This window comes from Pristiophorus japonicus, chromosome 2 (assembly GCF_044704955.1).
Source record: "Pristiophorus japonicus isolate sPriJap1 chromosome 2, sPriJap1.hap1, whole genome shotgun sequence".
NCBI classification, from domain to species: Eukaryota; Metazoa; Chordata; class Chondrichthyes; family Pristiophoridae; genus Pristiophorus; species Pristiophorus japonicus.
The window spans coordinates 159311322-159331123 of NC_091978.1; the positions used below are offsets into that span (position 1 = coordinate 159311322).

Consider the following 19802-nt stretch of genomic DNA (forward strand, 5'->3'; position numbering starts at 1 on the left):
ATCCTGCAAATCCATTGGCAGGATAGGCACACCAAGGTCAGTGTCCTCGCTCAGGCCATCATCCCCAGCATCGAAGCACTGACCATGCTCGATCAGCTCCGCTGGATGGGCCACATCATCCGCATGCCTGACACAAGACTCCCAAATCAAGCGCTCTACTTGGAACTCCAACATGGGAAGTGAGCCCCAGGTGGGCAGAGGAAACTCTTCCAGGACACCCTCAAAACCTCCTTGAAAAAATGTAACATCCCCACCGACACCTGGGAATTCTGGCCCAAGTCCGCCCAAAGTGGAGGAAAAGCATCTGGGAAGGCGCCGAACACCTTGAGTCTCTTCGCCGAGAGCAAGCTGGAGCCAAGCGTCGACAGCAGAAGGAGTGCGTGGCAACCCAGGCAGCCCACCCACCTGTTCCTTCAACCACCATTTGTCCCACCTGTGACAGAGACTGTAGGTCTCGCATTGGTTTCTTCAGTCACCTGAGAACTCATTTTTAGTGTGGAAGCAAGTCATCCTCGACTCTATGGGACTGCCTATGATCATGATTAGCATGGATAGAGGATTGGCTAACTAACAGAAAACAGAGTGTCAGCATAAATGGGTTATTTTCAGGTGAGCAAACTGTAACATGTGTGGTGCCAGAGGGATTAGTGCTGGGGCCTCAACTATTGCAATCTATATTAATGACTTGGATGAAGGGACTGAGTGTAATGTAGCCAAATTTGCTGATGATACAAACATTGCAGGGAAAGCAAGTTGTGAAGAGGACACAAAGAATCTGCAAAGGGATATGGACAGGCTAAGCGAATGGGCAAAAATTTGGCAGATAGAGTATAATGTGGGGAAATGTGAGGTTATCCATTTTGGTAGAAAAAATAAAAAAGCAAATTATTATTTAAATGTCGAGAGATTACAAAATGCCGTGGTACAGAGGGATCTGGGGGACCTTGTACATGAAACACAAAAAGTTAGCATGCAGATACAGCAAGTAATTAGGAAGGCAAATGGAATGTTGGCCTTTATTGCAAGAGAGATGGAGTATAAAGTAGGGAAGTCCTGTTACAACTGTACAGGGTATTGGTGAGACCACACCTAGAGTACTGCATACAATTTTGGTTTTCCTATTTGAGGAGGGATACACTTGCATTGGTGGCAGTATAGAGAAGATTCACTAGGTTGATTCCTGAGATGAAGGGGTTGTCTAATGAAGAAAGGTTGAGTAGGTTGGGCCTATACTCATTGGAGTTTAGAAGAATGAGAGGTGATCTTATTGAAACGTATAAGATTATGAGGAGGCTTGACAAGGTAGATGCAGAGAGGATGTTTCTCCTCGTGGGGGAATCTAGAACTAGGGGGCATAATTTCAGAATAAGGGGTCGTCCATTTAAAATGGAGATGAGGAGGAATTTCTTCTGAATGTCGTGAATCTGTGGAATTCTCTGCCCCAGAGAGCTGTGGAGGCTGAGTCATTGAGGCCATTAAGAAGGAGATAGACAGATTTTTGAAAGATAAGGGAGTGAAGGGTTATGGGGAGCGGGTAGGGAAGTGGAGTTGAGGCCAAGCTCAGATCAGCCATGATCTTATTGAATGGCGGAGCAGGCTCGAGGGTCCAAATGGCCTACTCCTGCTCCTATTTCTTATAGTCTTGTGCTCAGAATTTTAATGAAAATGGAAACAAGACTTCATTGGTAGACTCAACTCCACCATTCCACATTGCCACCATATTCTTCAATCCCATCTCTCTTCAAAAAGACATTCAATAGCCTCTTGAACCTACTTATTCTACTTTGTTTACCTTCCCTAGTAACTTGTTCATATATATAGTAATTGGTTGGACATTTGAGGGTTGAGTTTCCGTGAGGTTCTCCAATCATCCACTGTAACTTTGGGAAAAGATCCATGGAAACCCCGGAGAAATTATAAAAACATGGAGATTAATGACATTAGTAACTTTCTTTGAATGTTAATGATTTTCCTCAATCAATACTGAACTGAAAGGTATTATTTCCATATTAAACGTCTGGTTACTTACGTCAGGACTGTGCACTTAGAGGTACCACAAATGAAAAAAACTACAATTTGGAAAAGAATGATTCGAGTTTCAAGCAATACCTGATCTGACATGTAATTGATTTCCTTAACAAACAATTTTTCTTGTCTATTAAACATGTATTTAAAATGCACTTGCCTCTGTTTTCTAGGTATGTCCTTGACGATGAGTACACCAGCTCAACAGGCTCCAAATTTCCTGTGAAATGGTCACCCCCTGAGGTCTTTCACTTTTCTAAATTCAGCAGTAAATCAGACGTATGGTCATTTGGTAAGATGTTTCTTATTTATACAATGAACTTGTGGGATTAAAATTCTTCGTGCTGCATCTACATAACATAAAATACGATCAAAGGCAGTGAGTCATGGAGCTGTGAGTGCTTTTTGATGAGTGGATAAAAAAATTATATTTTCCTCCCCTGTTTAGAAACATAGAAACATAGAAACATAGAAAATAGGTGCAGGAGCAGGCCATTCAGCCCTTCTAGCCTGCACCGCCATTCAATGAGTTCATGGCTGAACATGAAACTTCAGTACCCCATTCCTGCTTTCTCGCCATACCCCTTGATCCCCCGAGTAGTAAGGACTTCATCTAACTCCCTTTTGAATATATTTAGTGAATTGGCCTCAACTACTTTCTGTGGTAGAGAATTCCACAGGTTCACCACTCTCTGGGTGAAGAAGTTTCTCCTCATCTCGGTCCTAAATGGCTTACCCCTTATCCTTAGACTGTGACCCCTGGTTCTGGACTTCCCCAACATTGGGAACATTCTTCTTGCATCTAACCTGTCTAAACCCGTCAGAATTTTAAATGTTTCTATGAGGTCCCCTCTCATTCTTCTGAACTCCAGTGAATACAAGCCCAGTTGATCCAGTCTTTCTTGATAGGTCAGTCCCACCATCCCGGGAATCAGTCTGGTGAATCTTCGCTGCACTCCCTCAATAGCAAAAATGTCCTTCCTCAAGTTAGGAGACCAAAACTGTACACAATACTCCAGGTGTGGCCTCACCAAGGCCCTGTACAACTGTAGCAATCAACTACACCTATTCCTTTTTACTGATCACTCAACTGGAGTGGATGAGGAATCTTGGCTGCAATCCTTGGGCATCCGTGTAATGTGGCTGGGGATTTCAGGACATAGAAACATAGAAAATAAGGTGCAGGAGTAGGCCATTCGACCCTTCGAGCCTGCACCGCCATTCAATGAGTTCATGGCTGAACATGCAACCTCAATATCCCATTCCTGCTTTCTCGCCATACCCCTTGATCCCCCTAGTAGTAAGGACTACATCTAACTCGATTATTAAATAAAAATATCCTTAGCTTATGTAATCGATTGGCCCATAGCCCTTTCATTTTTAAATGCCCCTGCTGCTGCCATAACAGCCTTGAATGCCAAGAATGTACAGATATTCCCAACAGCAAGGGCTAGACTTTCCACGTTTTTTGCATGCTTAATGCCCATTTAACATCCAGTTTACCGCTGAAATGATGTATAACGCCCATATATCGCCCATTTAGCCACAAAATGGAAACTGACGGGCATTTTTCGGAAACTTATCGCCGAGCGTTACTTTCCCCATGTGCTTAACGGCGGGAAAAAATATTACCACTCGCCCACTTTTTTGGGACAGAATTATCAGAATGGGCGAAATCAACGCCCATAATATCGCCCAGCATTACTTTCCGCAAGGAATTAAAGCTGAGATTCTATAATACCGCCCGCCCATTTTTTTTTGTGGTAAAAACCACGTTTGGCGAAACTAACGCCCAGGAGATCGCCCACCTTTCATCACCTCGCACACATATCGCCTACAATATCACTCGCCCAAAAAAACGCCCAGAAAAAGTGGAACTGTTCTGAACTAAAGCCAGTGGTGTGGCTGCCATTTTTAAAATCGCAGGTCGCTTCATTCAAAAGGCTGCTTCAACTTCAGGGGAGTTTGCATTGATTCTGGAGTTCTTCTCAGGTGAAGTGACCATCTCAACAGACATATTTTCAGACTCTAGATTTTTGGAGGTTTACTCTCGGTGTATTTTAGTGAGAAAATTATTGCTTCTGACCAATCGCTATTATACTTGAATTGCAATGTGGCCAGCCATTTCTCAGCCTGCATCGATTAATACGCAGATGGCTCAATGTGCGATGCACATCATTGTGTCTGCAATTTAAGAAATGCAAGAATGAGGAGGAGGGCCAGACCATACACACCCCGCACATACAGGGAAAAGAGGTCTTACCTCGACATGTCTGACCACAGCTGCCTTTGGAGACTGCGCTTCCACAAAGTGGTGATCAATGAAATATGTGAGCTCATCAGGCCACATCTGCAGCCTGACACCAGGACATCAGTGTCGGTCGAGGTCAAGGTCATCGCGGCACTATCTTTCTATGCATCCGGTCCCTTTCGGGCCTCCGCAGTCGAGATTTGCCCTCTGTCTCACCATGCAACCCATCGCTGCATTAGACAGGCCATGGAGGCCCTGTACGCGAGAAGGATGGACTTTATCAGTTTCCCCATGACCACGGAGGTTCAGACTGACAGGGCCGGAGCATTCTACTGCATTGCTAAGTTCCTCAAGGTGCAGGGAGCTATACGGTACACTCACATCGCCGTGTGGCCACCTTCTCAGGACCCGGAGCGTTTCCATAACAGAAAAGGATTTCACTCCCTGAACGTCCAACTAGTTGCCAAAGACAACCAGATTATCATAGCAGTAAATGCCAAATGTCTGGGCACCTTCGAAGAGGCTCACATCCTGCATGAGAGCGCTGGCTCTGACATGTTTAAAAGTCAGCCACAAGGACAATGCTGGATGCTTGGTGATAACCGATATGGCCTAGCCACCTGGCTGATGACCCCCCACTGCATGACACCCACACCGAGGCCGAGAAGTGATACAACCAGAGCCACAGAGACACACGCAATGTGATTCAGAAAACAATAACTGTGCTTAAGCAGCGCTTCAGATGTCTGGACCACTCAGGAGGGGCGCTACAATACAACTCTGAGCAAGTAGGGAAATTTGTGGTCGTGTGCTCCATGCTGCACAACCTGGCTATCAGGAGGGGCCAAGAATTGCCAGAAGGGACTGATGCTCCACTTCAGGAGAGAGAGGAAGAGGTTGGCGAGGGGCTGGACGCTGACCTAAGGCCAGACAATCAGGCTGGCTATGCAACCATGCCCACGACACCCTCCAGACTGCAGGAAAGGGCCCGTGGTGGCTACATAGTTGCAAGACTCTTACGTGAGGAGCTGATGCCTGAAAGAACATTGATGTGATTGACAACACTGACACACTGCTGTGTGTGTGCAGCTCAGACATCAATGGTGCCCATCACCTTGGTGCCAGGTAAAGTTTACGTTGATTGAAGCTAAGTTTTATTTAACTCTTTCATGTTAAGGAATCACCAGTGTGTAACAGTCCAGCTATCTGAGACAGTGCGCAACAAGGTTATGTTCAATAAAAAATGTTTTATATCAACATTGGTCTGAAATCATAAGTATCACAGGCAAAAACACCCAACCCCTGCCCACCCCCCACTTTTTCCATCATTGACATCAATTAAATGTTCAACATGTCCAGCAACACAGAATACAAAGGCAAAGCAGGAGGGTGGTCCCCTCCCCCCATACATTACAAAAAACTGCATATACCCAGATGGAGATATAACGCAGCCATCACCTGTGGACATGCACCTCACTTTCCTTCCCCCTTCCCCTTCTTCTCCCCACTTCTACCCCTTCCCCTCCTCGTTCCACAGCGTCTGGCCAAGGAGCTCCTCAGGCGGTGCCTCATTGAGGGGGATGAAGGCAGAGGCGGTGGTTGCACGGCTACGGGAGCGGGGGTTGCTGAGGGGGCAACATTCTCTGATGCAGAAGCAGGATCTTGGTCCTTGCTCTCATCTGTTGTTCGCAGTGGTGGTGCAGAACCTGAGGGTAGAGTGCCGCCGTCTGGGACCACTGGGAGGCCCGTGCTAACAGTGTTCCTGGCTATCGCATCCAGGGCCTCCGCTATCCGCGGAATGTACTCAGTCATGGTGGCCAGCTGTCGGGATATGCCCTCCAATGCTTCGATGAGCTGGTCACCAATGTCTACAGTCCTCCTGGACAACTGTACCATCTCTCCACTCTCATGTGGCGCTCGTGGACCAGACCTGCCGTGTCCACGAGGCCTCCGCGGGGTAGGTGTCGTCCTGGGGACAAATGGGGTGCCCTGTGGTGAGGTGCTTGGGGCCAGAGTGGAGGCGGGAAAATGACCGGAGGAACACTAGATGGCCTTAGGGTGGAATGGCTTCTGGAGCGTGGCGATGCAGATTCCTTGAAGTCGGCGCTCTCATCCATGGAGAACAGACCCAGCAGATTGACGGGCGAGAATCAGAGCTCCTCAGCACCAGATGTAGGATCGTCCGGAAAGTCGGGCCCCGCTCCCCCACCTTCTGGTCTCTGTGGTCTTGCCTGGGGCCGCACTGCTGGCTGAGCTGCAAAACACAAATTACGCTATTAGAGGAGAAGGGGATGCTAGGGTCACAAGGTGAGTCCAGCGCTACGCACAGCATATGCACAACAAAAACACCGCCGCTCTCAAAATCATAGCGGACATCACATTTCATGACCATCAACACATTTGCATTGCAATGATTTTCATTCGGCCAGCATTATTTCTATGACAATTTTAGAAATCATGTCTCATATATGATTGTTCGGATATGAGTTGTGTGGCATCTAATGGATTTACATCATGCAATGGTGTAAGCTTTACTCATGTGACATCACTTCAGGGTCTGCAGATGTTTCCATGGCTGGCCGGGAGTACTTCTCCACGAGTGTGAGCACCGCTCCTCCATGTCAGTGATGTCGCTGGGGTCTGGTGGCCCCCCACCCGTTTGTCTCTGCACGGACCTCATCGTCGATAGCTTCTTCTGTAAAAGGTGACAGGACGACATGGCATGAGATCATTGTGTGATATCATTGCTAGGTACTGTCACAGACACTGTGATATAGCACATAACCAACAGATGAAATCATGCTTACTATGATAATTATCATTCTTTACCTAAAGGCGTGCAGCGTGACCGCAGGCTTTGAGTAAAACATTCCCGGTAAAAGTGGAAGACCTCGCATCTGCTGATAGTCACTCATGACTGTTACAAATCAAATTATATAAATACATAAGTACATGTAAATCAATGTAATACTTACTCTTGCGGATCCGACAAAGTCATTCTATCGTTTGCAGCATTGGTTGTTCTCACGCACCTCATTGGTCGCCAACGAGACCACCTCTGCTATCTCGGCCCATATCTTCTGGTAAGCCTTTGGGGTGGGCTTCCCACGCCCTCCCTGTGTCAAATCACACCAACGTAACTCGACCTCCTGCAGGAGGGAGGCATTTGCCTCGTCTTTTGCGCCCTCCAATGTGCTCCTCTCCCAACTCACTGCTCTCTCCGGCATCAGTCTCCACAGCGTGCTGTGATGCCTCCTCCTCTCCCTCCATTATAGGCCAAATTCGGGCAAATATCTGGCTGGTAACAGTTAATTTTTGTTTCACCTATTTGCTGTAGAGCTCTAAAGTCTCCCTGCCTCCTCCCAAAGCCGCCACACCACACCCACACGCCTTCAGTCCCTCTCAGCTCCCTCTCTCTCTGTCTCCTCTTCTGTGCATGTCATGATGACCCTTGACCTCCTGAATCGCGGCCATCGAGTGTTGCCATGTTGTTGCTAAGGACGGTGACACTTTACGGCAGAAGGTCAGCGAAATTTAACGCTACCGCGCATTTCATATCGCTCGCGGTAATGCTCAATTTCAAAAATGGAGACTAGGTGCTTTGAGAAGGGGCGAGAAGCCGGCGATCTGAAAACCCATTTTTACCGTCCATGCCCATTAATAATGCCCATGTTTGGGCAATAAGCACAAAAGTGTAAAATCTAGCCCCAAATGTTGCTTAGGCGCAATTGACCATAAATTAAAATTACACCTTGCTGTGATTTGCATGCCATTAAAATTCATTCACCCATATTTCAATGGACATATTATTTGTCCCCATCCATTTGTCACTTCAAGTGGAAAATCCGAAAGACCTGGCTGGCCTCCAATGGAAAATCCTGCCCAGAAACTCAATACAAAGTGGTTAGGTTTGCAGATTATATTGTTCTAGTGGGCTGGCTTGGGGGGTAGGGATATAGATTGATTTGAAGATAAGCCAGGACCTACAGAAGGAAATAAATCAAATCTGCATTGGGTAGAACAATACCAGATGAAAAGTAATACACAGATATAGATGTAGGATCTATATATTGGAAGAAATAATGGGAAACATTATTTGCCATGTTTTTTCTGCATATTATCAAAATAGCTAAAGGAAAGAGATCTGTTGGTTTTGGCATTTGACACTCAACATATCAATGCACTGTGGAGTACCAATTAACAAGCAATGGAATGCTGAACAATAGTGCCAAAACAGTAGAATATAAATTGTAGGCAATCATGCTAAAACTGTATAATTTTCGGGTCAGTCTTCAGCTTGAGTAGTTTTGATCACCAAGACACAGGAAATATTGAATCCTTGGAGGTAAACTGTCATGTATGTACTTTTGGGATCACTAGCCACCAGATGGCGTCATTGTTGGAGGCCATTGAGCTGCACGCACGTGTGCAGCCCAAGTATAAAAGGCCAGCCATTTTGTATATTACTCACTTTGGGCCTTAATAAAGCAGAGCCAAGGTCATACCTGTTAGATATGTGGACATGTATTTACTCTGTACAGCCACCAGAGGGCTCATCCCCTGGAGTCCCAAGGGATCCCATAATCCCTTGGGAGCATAGGTATTTAAGGAGGCTTCACAGGTTGGAGAGACACTGTGGAGACCTGCAATAAAAGACTACGGTCACACTTTACTTTGAACTCACAGTGTTCAGTCTGACTCTTTCTCCATACACAACAATACCTCTTGGAGTTAAACAGTACTGAGTCTAACAGTTATTGCATACACAACATTTAGCAATGAGGCAACAAGAACCTTTGCATGCAAAAATGAGCACAATTGGATTGTTGGAGTGATTTGTGGAAGGAGAAGATTGGGCAGACTTTGTGAACCATTTGAGCCAGTTCTTCATGGCCAACAAAATGGAGGAGGTCGGCGACACAGATCGGCGCCGGGCGGTGTTCCTCACGATTTGCGGTCCAAAAATTTATGGTCTGATAAAGAATCTACTCCTGCCTGTGAGTCCAACAGAGAAGACGTATAAAGAATCGTGTACACTGGTACAGGACCACCTTAAGCCAGACGAAGGCATCATCATCTCGAGATACAGATTTTACACGCACGTTTGCTCAGAGGGCCAGAATGCGGCAGAATTCATTGCCGACTGGAGATGTCTAGTGGGACCGTGTAAGTTTGGGGCAGTGTTGGCAGACATGCTGCGGACTTTTTTGTAATCGGCACCACCATGAGGTGATCCTGCGTAAACTACTGGCGGTGGAGATGTTGGACTTGAACAGGGCCACCACGATCGCTCAGTCATGCATGACGACGGATAGAAGTCTAAAGTAGATATCATTGAAAAATCGAGACTCGACAAGTACTGTGTACATATGATTGACTCGGCTTTTGGCAGAGCGGCACATGGCAGGGCCTACCCGACTGCTTACGCGAAACCTGTGGCTGCCCAAATTCCACCAGCGGGAATGCATCCGATTTCTCTGTGTTGGCATTGTCGGGGAAATCACCGGCATCAGCAGTGCCGATTTAAGCAATATAGTTGCAAAGGCTGTCTGAGAGTGGGGCATCTCCAGCGCAAGTGTCCGCAGATGGGCAAGCGTGCTGTGACACACCACGTGGAGGATGATAGTCAGATTAGCGTGGATCCGGATACACAATCCGTGATACCAGAGGAGGAAGTGTATGGACTGTATTCATTCCTAACTAACAGCAAACCAATAATGATCAACGTGAAATTTAATGGGGTGCCGGTATCGATGGAACTGGACATGGGGCGAGTCAATCGATAATGAGCCAGAGGGCATTCGAAAAGCTGTGGGATACTAAGGCTGTGAGGTCCAGGCTGAGTCCAGTCAATGCCAAGTTGCGCATGTACACCAAAGAACTCATAACGGTGATTGGCAGTGCCACAATTAAAGTGTCGTATGACGGTGCGGTTCACGAGTTACCTCTAGGGATTGTCCCAGGCAATGGCCCAATGCTGTTCAGCAGGAACTGGCTTGAAAAAATCAGATGCAATTGGAATGACATCAAGGTGTTGTCATCGAAGAAAGATACATGTACCCAAGTACTGAGAAAGTTCCCCTCATTGTTTGAACCAGGCATCGGCAACTTCACGGGAGCCAAGGTGCAGATCCACGTGGACTCGGATGCAAGACCCATTCATCATAAAGCTCGGGCAGTTCCGTATATGATGAAGGAGAAGGTCGAAATTGAACTGGACAGACTCCAGTATGAAGGGATCATATCACCGGTTGAATTTAATGAATGGGCCAGCCCCATTGTTCCTGTGCTGAAAAGTGATGGCACAGTCAGAATCTGTGGAGACTACAAGGCTACGATCAACAGGGTTTCGAAACAGGATCAGTACGCGTTACCGAAGACTGATGACTTGTTTGCAACGCTAGCCGGGTGTAAGTCGTTCGCCAAACTGGACTTGACATCAGCCTACATGACACAGGAGCTGGTCGAGACGTCGAAGAGACTTACGTGTATTAACACACATAAAGGACTGTTTATTTATCACAGGTGCCCTTTTGGAATTCGCTCGGCTACAGCAATATTTCAGAGGAACATGGAGAGTCTGCTGAAGTCCGTTCCCAGAACTGTCGTGTTCCAAGATGACATCCTGATCACAGGTTGTGACTCCGAGGAAGAGGTTCTACATCGTCTGGACAAAGTGGGACTCAGACTGAAACACTCGAAGTGCTTCTTCATGGCACCAGAGGTTGAATTCCTGGGGAGGAAAATTGCTGCTGATGGCATCAGACCCACGGACGCGAAAACCAAGGCCATCAAAAATGCACCCAAGCCGCAGAATGTGACGGAGCTGCATTCGTTCCTGGGTCTACTCAACTACTTCGGTAACTTCCTACCTAAATTGAGCACCTTATTAGAACCACTGCATATGCTGCTAAGAAAAGGTGACAACTGGGTGTGGGGTGCGTCTCAAGACAGAGCTTTTGAGAAAGCCACTAATCTGCTTTGCTCTAACAAGCTGCTGGTATATTATGACCCATGTAAACATTTAGTATTGGCCTATGATGCTTCATCATATGGAATTGATTGCGTACTCCAACAAACTAATCAACCAGTCGTGTATGCTTCAAAAAGTTTGTCTAAAGTGGAAAGAGCCTGTGTGTAAGGGGTTAAAAAGATGCATCAATACGTGTTTGGTCTTCGGTTTGAACTGGAGACAGATCACAAGCCGCTCATTTCACTGTTCTCTGAAAACAAAGGTATCAATACCAATGCTTCATCCCGCATCCAGAGGTGGTCGCTGACATTATCCGCTTATGATTATGTCATTCGCCATCGACCTGGCATCGAGAACTGTGCCGATGCTTTGAGCCGTCTGCCATTGCCCACACCGGATGTGGAAATGCCGCAACCGGTGGACCTATTGTTATGGATGCTTTTGAGAGTGAAGGAACCCCTGTCACGGCTCAACAAGTTAAGACCTGGACCAGCCAGGACCCGATTTTATCGGTGGTGAAGAGTTGCCTCCTCAAAGGTGATTGGTCTGCCATACCCAAGCAAATGTGCGAGGAGACCAAACCTTACATTTGTTGCAAAGACGAACTGTCTATTCAGTCGGATTGTATACTGTGGGGCAATCATGTTGCTATGCCCAAGAAACGGAGAGAGAAATTTGTACATGAGCTACATAGCACACATCCCGGCATTGTAATGATGAAAGCCATCGCCAGGATTCTTGTATGGTGGCCGGGAATTGACCCTGAGCTGGAATCATGTGTGCATCAGTGCAACACTTACATGCAGCTCAGCAAAGCACCAGCGGAATCGCCGCTGAGTCTGTGGTCGTGGCCGTCCAAACCATGGTCCAGGATCCATATAGACTTTGGGGAAGATGTTTTTAGTTGTGGTGGATGCATATTCGAAATGGATAGAGTGTATAAATCATGTCATCCAGCACATCCACAGCTACCATTGAGAATCTCAGTGTCATGTTCACGACACATGGTCTGCCTGACATCGTTGTTAGCGACAACGGATCGTGCTTCACCAGTCAGGAGTTTCAAGAGTTCATGAAACTCAATGGTATCAAACATGTAAGGTCAGCACCGTTCAAACCTGCATCCAATGGGCAATCAGAATGTGCTGTCAAATCATAAAACAGAGTATGAAGCAAGTAACCCAAGAATCACTGCAGACCCGCCTGTCATGCATACTGCTTAGTTACAGGACAAGACCACACATGCTTACCGGAGTCTCGCCTGCTGAACTAATGATGAAGTGAGGTCTTAAGACCAAGCTATCTCTTGTATACCCTGACTTGAATAATCATGTTGAATTTAAAGACAAAGTCAGCAAGGGTATCATGATCGCGCAGCTGTGTCATGTGATATTTTTATAAATGATCCTGTATGTGTTCTGAATTATGGTCAGGGTTCCAAGTGGATCGCTGGTACTGTCATGGCCAAGGAGGGCAACAGAGTATTTATTGTCAAGCTCAAAAATGGGCAAACATGCAGGAAACATATGGATCAGACAAAGCTGCAGCACACAGACTAACCGCAACAGTCGGAGGAAGAGACAATCGACGACCAACCAACCTACCCCCAGTCATCAGAGGACTCAGTGGTCATCAGTGAATCGGGACTTTCAATTACTGACATGTTCAATGAAAATGGACTTTCAATCCCTGACATGGCCATTGCCACTCCCACCAGGTCAGCCACCCAGCCACCAGTCACAACAGACTCTGAACACTCACCCAAGGTTGGAGTTGAACTGAGATGGTCAACCCGGGAGTGTAAAATACCGGACCGTCTCAATTTGTAAAAGACTGTGTTAATATCTCAGAAGGGGGTATTGTCATGTACTTATTTTTGGGATGACTAGTCACTAGATGGCGTCACGTGTGTGCAGCCCAATATAAAAGGCCAGCCATTTTGTACATTACTCACTTTGGGCCTTAATAAAGCAGAGCCAAGATCATATCTCTTGGAGTTAAACAGTACTCAGTCTAACAGTTATTGCATATACAACATAAACGAAGAAGAGGATGGGACTGATGTCTATTACAACTACTACAGCTTGTATTTATGTAGTATAAAATAAAAACAGAAAATGCTGGAAACACTCAACAGGTCAGGCAGCATCTGTGGAGCGAGAAACATGTTAACTCTGTATCTCTCTCCACAGATGTTGCCTGACCTGTTGAGTGTTACCGGTATTTTTTGCTTTTATTTTAGATTTCCAGCATCAGCAGTGTTTTGCTTTTATTTTTCACTTTTATAGTGCCTTCTCCAACATTACAGGACTGAGCTATGCTTGGCACAGCTTGGGGAAATTAATGCTCTTTATCCTCGAAAGAACATAAGAAATAGGAGCAGGAGTAGGCCATTTGATCCCTCGAGCTGCTCCGCCATTCAATAAGATCATGGCTGATCTGATCATGGACTCAGCTCCACTTCCCTGCCCGCTCCCCATAACCCTTTACTCCCTCAAAAATCTGTCTATCTCCGCCTTAAATATATTCAATGATCCAGTCTCCACAGCTCTCTGGGGCAGAGAATTCCACAGATTTACAACTCTCTGAGAGAAGAAATTCCTCCTCATCTCAGTTTTAATTGGGCAGCCCCTTATTCTAAGGTTATGTCCCCCTAGTTTTAGTTTCCCCTATGAGTGGAAATATCCTCTCTGCATCCACCTTGTTGAGCCCCCTCATTATCATAAGTTTCAATAAGATCACCTCTCATTCTTCTGAACTCCAATGTGTATAGGCCCAACCATCTCCACCTATCCTCATAAGACAAGCCCCTCATCTTTGGAATCAACCTAGTGAACCTTCTGTGAACAGCCTCCAATGCAAGTATATCCTTCCTTAAATATGGAGACCAATACTGTACGCAGTATTCCAGGTGTGGCCTCACCAATACCCTGTACAGTTGTAGCAGGACTTCTCTGCTTTTATACTCCATCCCCCTTGCAATAAAGGCCAACATTCCATTTGCCTTCCTGATTACTTGCTGTACCTGCATACTAACTTTTTGTGTTTCATGAACAAGGACCCCCAGGTCCCTCTGTACTGCAGCACTTTGCAATTTTTCTCCATTTAAATTATAATTTGCTTTTTTATTATTTCTGCCCAAGTGGATAACCTCATATTTTCCCACATTATACTCCATCTGCAAAATTTTTGCCCACTCACTTAGCCTGTCTATATCCCTTTGCAGATTTTTTGTGTCCTCCTCACAATTTGCTTTCCCACCCATCTTTGTATCATCAGCAAACTTGGCTACATTACACTCGGTCCCTTCATCCAAGTCATTAATATAGATTGTAAATAGTTGAGGACACAGCACCGATCCCTGTGGCACCCCACTAGTCACTGTTTGCCAACCGGAGAATGACCCATTTATCCCGACTCTCTGTTTTCTGTTAGTTAGCCAATCCTCTTTCCATGCTAATATATTATCCAGGAAGGCAATCCTGGTGGAACATTATGGCCGATATTTCGCTAATCACGGCGAGTCCAAGGTGGCCGGCATTGGTGGCGTGTAGGGAAGATGCTCCCAGTTCCAGCCCACCCACTCACAACAAACTTCCCTAGATTGGGCTTGTTAAGCCCCAGCCAATTAACAGGAAGTGGGTCTGATGACATCATCTGATGACTCGTTATCATCCAGTTTCCTTAAAGGAACCATAGCCAACTTTTTTTTGCCAGTTGTTCTGCCAGTGTTTTGCAGCATTAAGGCGCTTCAAACAGTGTCACTTACTGCACAAAGGTGCACCGCTGCATGCAGGCTCTCCCATGACTCCCTCAAGATGCTTATGGAGGGAGTCACAACACACAGGGAGATTTTATTCTCTTTCAATGGTAGAAGAGACCTCCCCAGGACACCAAAGCAGCCTGGTTGCACATTGCACAGAAGGGCACAAGCAGGGATGTTGTCAGGAGGGAACTGCCTGCAGTGGCGCAATACTTTCAATGATCTTAGTAGTTAATGAAAATTACTGCAAAGCCACACTCAACCTCATCCTGCTGTGCCACTCATCACATTTCCATCATTCTGCCTTCCCTACCCTACTCCTACACTTCCTTACTCACACCAACTTACCGTGCACCTCCACCCATCCCTCTCCCTCTATCAACATTATCACTTCCCATCTCACTAGCCACCCCTCACATTCACCCTCATCCTAGTGCAAGCATACCAACTAACAAAACACACAAGGGTAGGCACTTGAGTGTTTTAGCCAATGTTCATGTAGAGTTTCTGCTAATGTGTTGTCAAACATTGAAATCTTTATTTTCAACACGTTGTGTTCTTGGACAGATTTGTGTGCACCTTTGGAATTAGCTTAGTGAGTTGCAGTGAATGGTGAGACATAATGGTACCTCGTAATGGCGATGTGTGTGAAAGGAATGGCTTGGGCATTGCAGAGATGCTTTATGGTGCTGGGATGGGATGGTGCCAACCTGGCGCATCATGTGGCAGCCAGCGTGCACAGCATTAAGTGAAGTAAATGTGGCCATGGTGAGGCCATTCCTGGCCTCCCGGGCAGCAATGTGGTCGAGTGCTAATGCCGTGTCCTGTGCAACATCAGGTGATTGCAGAGAAGGTTGGTGTTGTTGTTGGTGTTGCTGATATGCCTGGTGATGTTGGTGTTGGGGCTGACCATGATGGGATTCTGAGGACCAAGGTGAGATTTTTTCAAGGGCACCGATGCTGCTGGAATAGATGGCAGTTGAAGTTGAGATGACAGAAACGATCTGTCAAAGGTGAGAGAGGTTGCTCCAAGGAGCTGACAGTGGATAGAGAGTTCACTGCAAATTCTTCCAAACTGCATACAGCTCAAAAGTGCCTTCCAAATCCTGAAGGCTTCAGCTTCTGAGATTGTAAAGTGAACAGCTGTGAAATGGTAGCTTTAATACCATTGTTGCAGATGTCAGGAATTATTTTGGATCGGTCTCGACCCTCCTGGTTGGGGCGCACACTGCCTGAAAAACGCTGAGCGCAGACAAATTTCCAGTTGATTATTTTACCTCTATTGGGATGAATTAAAATGATTTTTTTCCCCAATAATTGTCTGCTAACCCTCTATTTTGTTTCTTTTCTCTATCAGGTGTTTTGATGTGGGAAGTTTATACTGAGGGTAGAATGCCCTTTGAGAACAAATCAAATGCTGAGGTTGTTGACGAGATATCTCGAGGAGAGCGGCTCTATCGGCCATCGCTTGCATCACCCACGGTGTATCAAATCATGTATAGCTGCTGGCACGAGGTTGGTTGATATTGCAGCTCTTAATAGGCACTATTTTCTCCTTGTGACAACAGGATACAGACTTCATTTTAGTCATTTATTGTTCCTGCAAGTCTCTTTTTAAAATAAATGCAGCAACAAACTGTATATATTATTGCCCTGATATTCTTGGGTTTGGGTAGGGAGAAAAGAAGATTTCCATTTGGGGGCCCAGCCTGGTTTTGCCTGGACTCTACCCTGACCAAAGTGCCCCTTTAAAGGGAGAATAGGTGAATCATTCAGCTACTCCCTCTCCGGTACTATTAATGGGCAATCTTTGGAGAATTCTCAGGCAATTGGCAGGGGGATGGGAACCTGAGAACAAATTCAAAAGGGAAGGAAGTAAAGCAGAAATTGGATAGCAAGAATCTAGAAAGCGAATCTATAAGACAGAGGAAACAAGGCTTAGTAAGTAGTAATCAAGAAGGTCTTCATGTGTTAAATGGTATATACTTTAATGCAAGATGTATAGCGAATAAGGCAGATGAGCTAAGAGTATAGGTTGATACTTGGGAGTATGACATTATAACCATTACAGAAACATGGCTGAAAAAGGGGCAGGTTTGGCAGATCAATATTCCTGGCTACAGGATTTTTAGACAAGATAGAGAGGAGGGTAAAAAAACGGGGGGGAGGGTCACGGTATTGATTAAAGAAACTATTACAGCGATAAGGAGGGATGATATGCTAGAGGAATTATCAAATGAGGCCATATGGGTCGAATTGAAAAATAAAAAAGGGGCGATCACACTGCTGGGCATGTATCATATACCCCCAAACAGTGGGAGGGAGGGAGATAGAGGAGCAAATATGTAGGCAAATTGCTGTGGTTCAAAAACCATAGGGTAGTAATAGGAAGGGATTTTAACTATCCAAATATTGATTGGGACAAATTTAGTGTGAAGGATATAGAGGGTGTGGAATTCTTGAAATGCATTCAAGAGAACTTTTTTAATCAGTATGTAGCAAGCCCAACACGAGAGGGGGCGGTCTTAGATTTAGTTTTGGGGAATGAAGCTGGGCAGGTTGAAGGGGTATTAGTGGGAGAGCACTTGGGTGCTAGTGACCATAATTCAGTCAGATTCAAGTTGGTTATGGATAACGACAAGGATAGGCCTGGAATAAAAGTTCCGAATTGGGGAAAAGCTAATTTTGCTAAGTTAAGGAGTGATTTGGCCACAGTGGACTGGAAACAGCTACTTGTGAGTAAATCAGTGTCGGTACAGTGGGCGACATTCAAGGCGGAGATCTGGAAGGCTCAGGCCAAACATGTGCCCTTAAAGAAAAAGGCTGGGAATAATAATTCTAGAGCCCCCTGGATGTCTAGGGACTTACAGGGGAGGATTAAGAAAAAAAGGGACGCTTATGTCATATACCAACTGCTAAATACTATAGAATCTTTAGAGGAATACAGAAAGTTAAGAGGCAAAATTAAAAAGGATATTAGGAATGCTAAGAAAGAGCATGAGAAATTCTTGGCTCGTAAAATTAAGGAAAACCCTAAGATGTTCGATAAATATATTAAGAGTAAGAGAGTAACTAAAGAAAGGGTAAGGCCTATTAGAGACCATGAGGGTAATCTTTGTGTGGAGGCAGAAGATGTTGGTAAGTTCTTAACGAATACTTTGCATCTGTTTTCACAAAGGAAAGGGGCATTGCAGATACTGCTATCGAGGAGGAGTGTGATATTCTGGATGAAATAAATATAGTGAGAGAGGAAGTATTGAGGGGTTTAGCAGCTTTGAAAGTAGATAAGTCCCCAGGCCTGGATGAAACGCATCCCAGGCTGTTGAGCAAAGTAAAAGAGGAAATAGCAGAGGCCTTGACCATCATTTTCCAGTCCTGTTTGGATCTGGTCATGGTGCCGATGATTGGAAGACTGCTAATGTAGTACCCTTGTACTACATTCAACAAGCTCCACGCTGGAGTGGAAATAAACTGCAGAACCAGTGGGAACCTGTGCAACCTGCGTCGTCTCCAGGCCAGATCCAAGACCATCCCAACCTCTGTCATCAGGCTACAGTACGCGGACAACGCCTGAGTCTGCACACATACAGAGGCTGAACTCCAGGACATAGTCGACGTATTTACTGAGGCGTACGAAAGCATGGGCCTTACGCTAAACATCCTTAAGACAAAGGTCCTCCACCAGCCTGTCCTCACCGCACAACACTTCCTCCCAGTCATCAAGATCCACGGTGCGGCCCTGGACACCGTGGACCACTTCCTATATCTCGGGAGCCTCCTATCAACAAGAGCAGGCATCGATGACGAGATCCAACACCGCTTCCAGTGCGCCAGTGCAGCCTTCGGCCGCCTGATGAAAAGAGTGTTTGAAGACCAGGCTCTCAAAACTGCCACCAAGCTCATGGTGTACAGGGCTGTAGTAATACCTGCCCTCCTGTATGGCTCAGAGACATGGACCATGTACAGCAGACATCTCAAGTTGCTGGAGAAATATCACCAACGATGTTTCCGCAAGATCCTACAAATCCCCTGGGAGGATAGGTGCATCAGCGTCCTCATCCAGGCTAAAATCCCCAGCATTGAAGCACTGACACACTCGATCAGCTCCGATGGACAGGCCACATAGTTCGCATGCCAGATACGAGACTCCCAAAGCAAGTGCTCTACTCGGAGCTCCTTCATGGCAAACAGGCCAAAGGTGGTCAGTGGAAACGCTACAAGGACACCCTCAAAGCCTCCCTGATAAAATGCAACATCCCCACTGACACCTGGGCGCACCCTGGCCCAAGACCGCCTTAAGTGGAGGAAGTGCGTCCGAGAAGGCGCTGAGCACCTCGAGTCTCAACGCCGAGAGCATGCAGAAATCAAGCTCAGGCAGCAGAAAAAGCGTGCGGCAAACCAGTCCCACCCACCCTTTCCTTCAACGACTGTACCTGCAAGCCAACTTTCAATGACTGCTGAACCATGACACCTAGGTCTCGTTACACCTCCCCTTTTCCTAATCTGCCACCATTCAGATAATATTCTGCCCTCGTGTTTTTGCCCTCAAAGTGGATAACCTCACATTTATCCAGATTATACTGCATCTGCCATGCATTTGCCCACTCACCTAACCTGTCCAAGTCACCCTGCAGCCTCTTAGCGTCCTCCTCACAGCTCACACCGCCACCCAGTTTAGTGTCATCCGCAAACTTGGAGATATTACACTCAATTCCTTCATCCAAATCATTAATATATATTTGTAAATAGCTGGGGTCCCAGCACTGAGCCCTGCGGCACTCCACTAGTCA

The 19802-nt window shown here is 46.1% G+C and overlaps 1 protein-coding gene across 1 annotated transcript in view; it reads left to right on the forward strand.

The window, feature by feature from the left end:
- The window catches only part of txk (TXK tyrosine kinase), a 109035-nt gene that overhangs the window by 75450 nt on the left and 13783 nt on the right, over positions 1–19802 (forward strand). Inside the window, exons 13-14 of the mRNA XM_070860671.1 lie at positions 2199–2317; positions 16370–16527. Of these exons, the coding sequence (XP_070716772.1) occupies positions 2199–2317; positions 16370–16527 (277 nt within the window). The remainder of the gene's footprint in view (positions 1–2198; positions 2318–16369; positions 16528–19802) is intronic.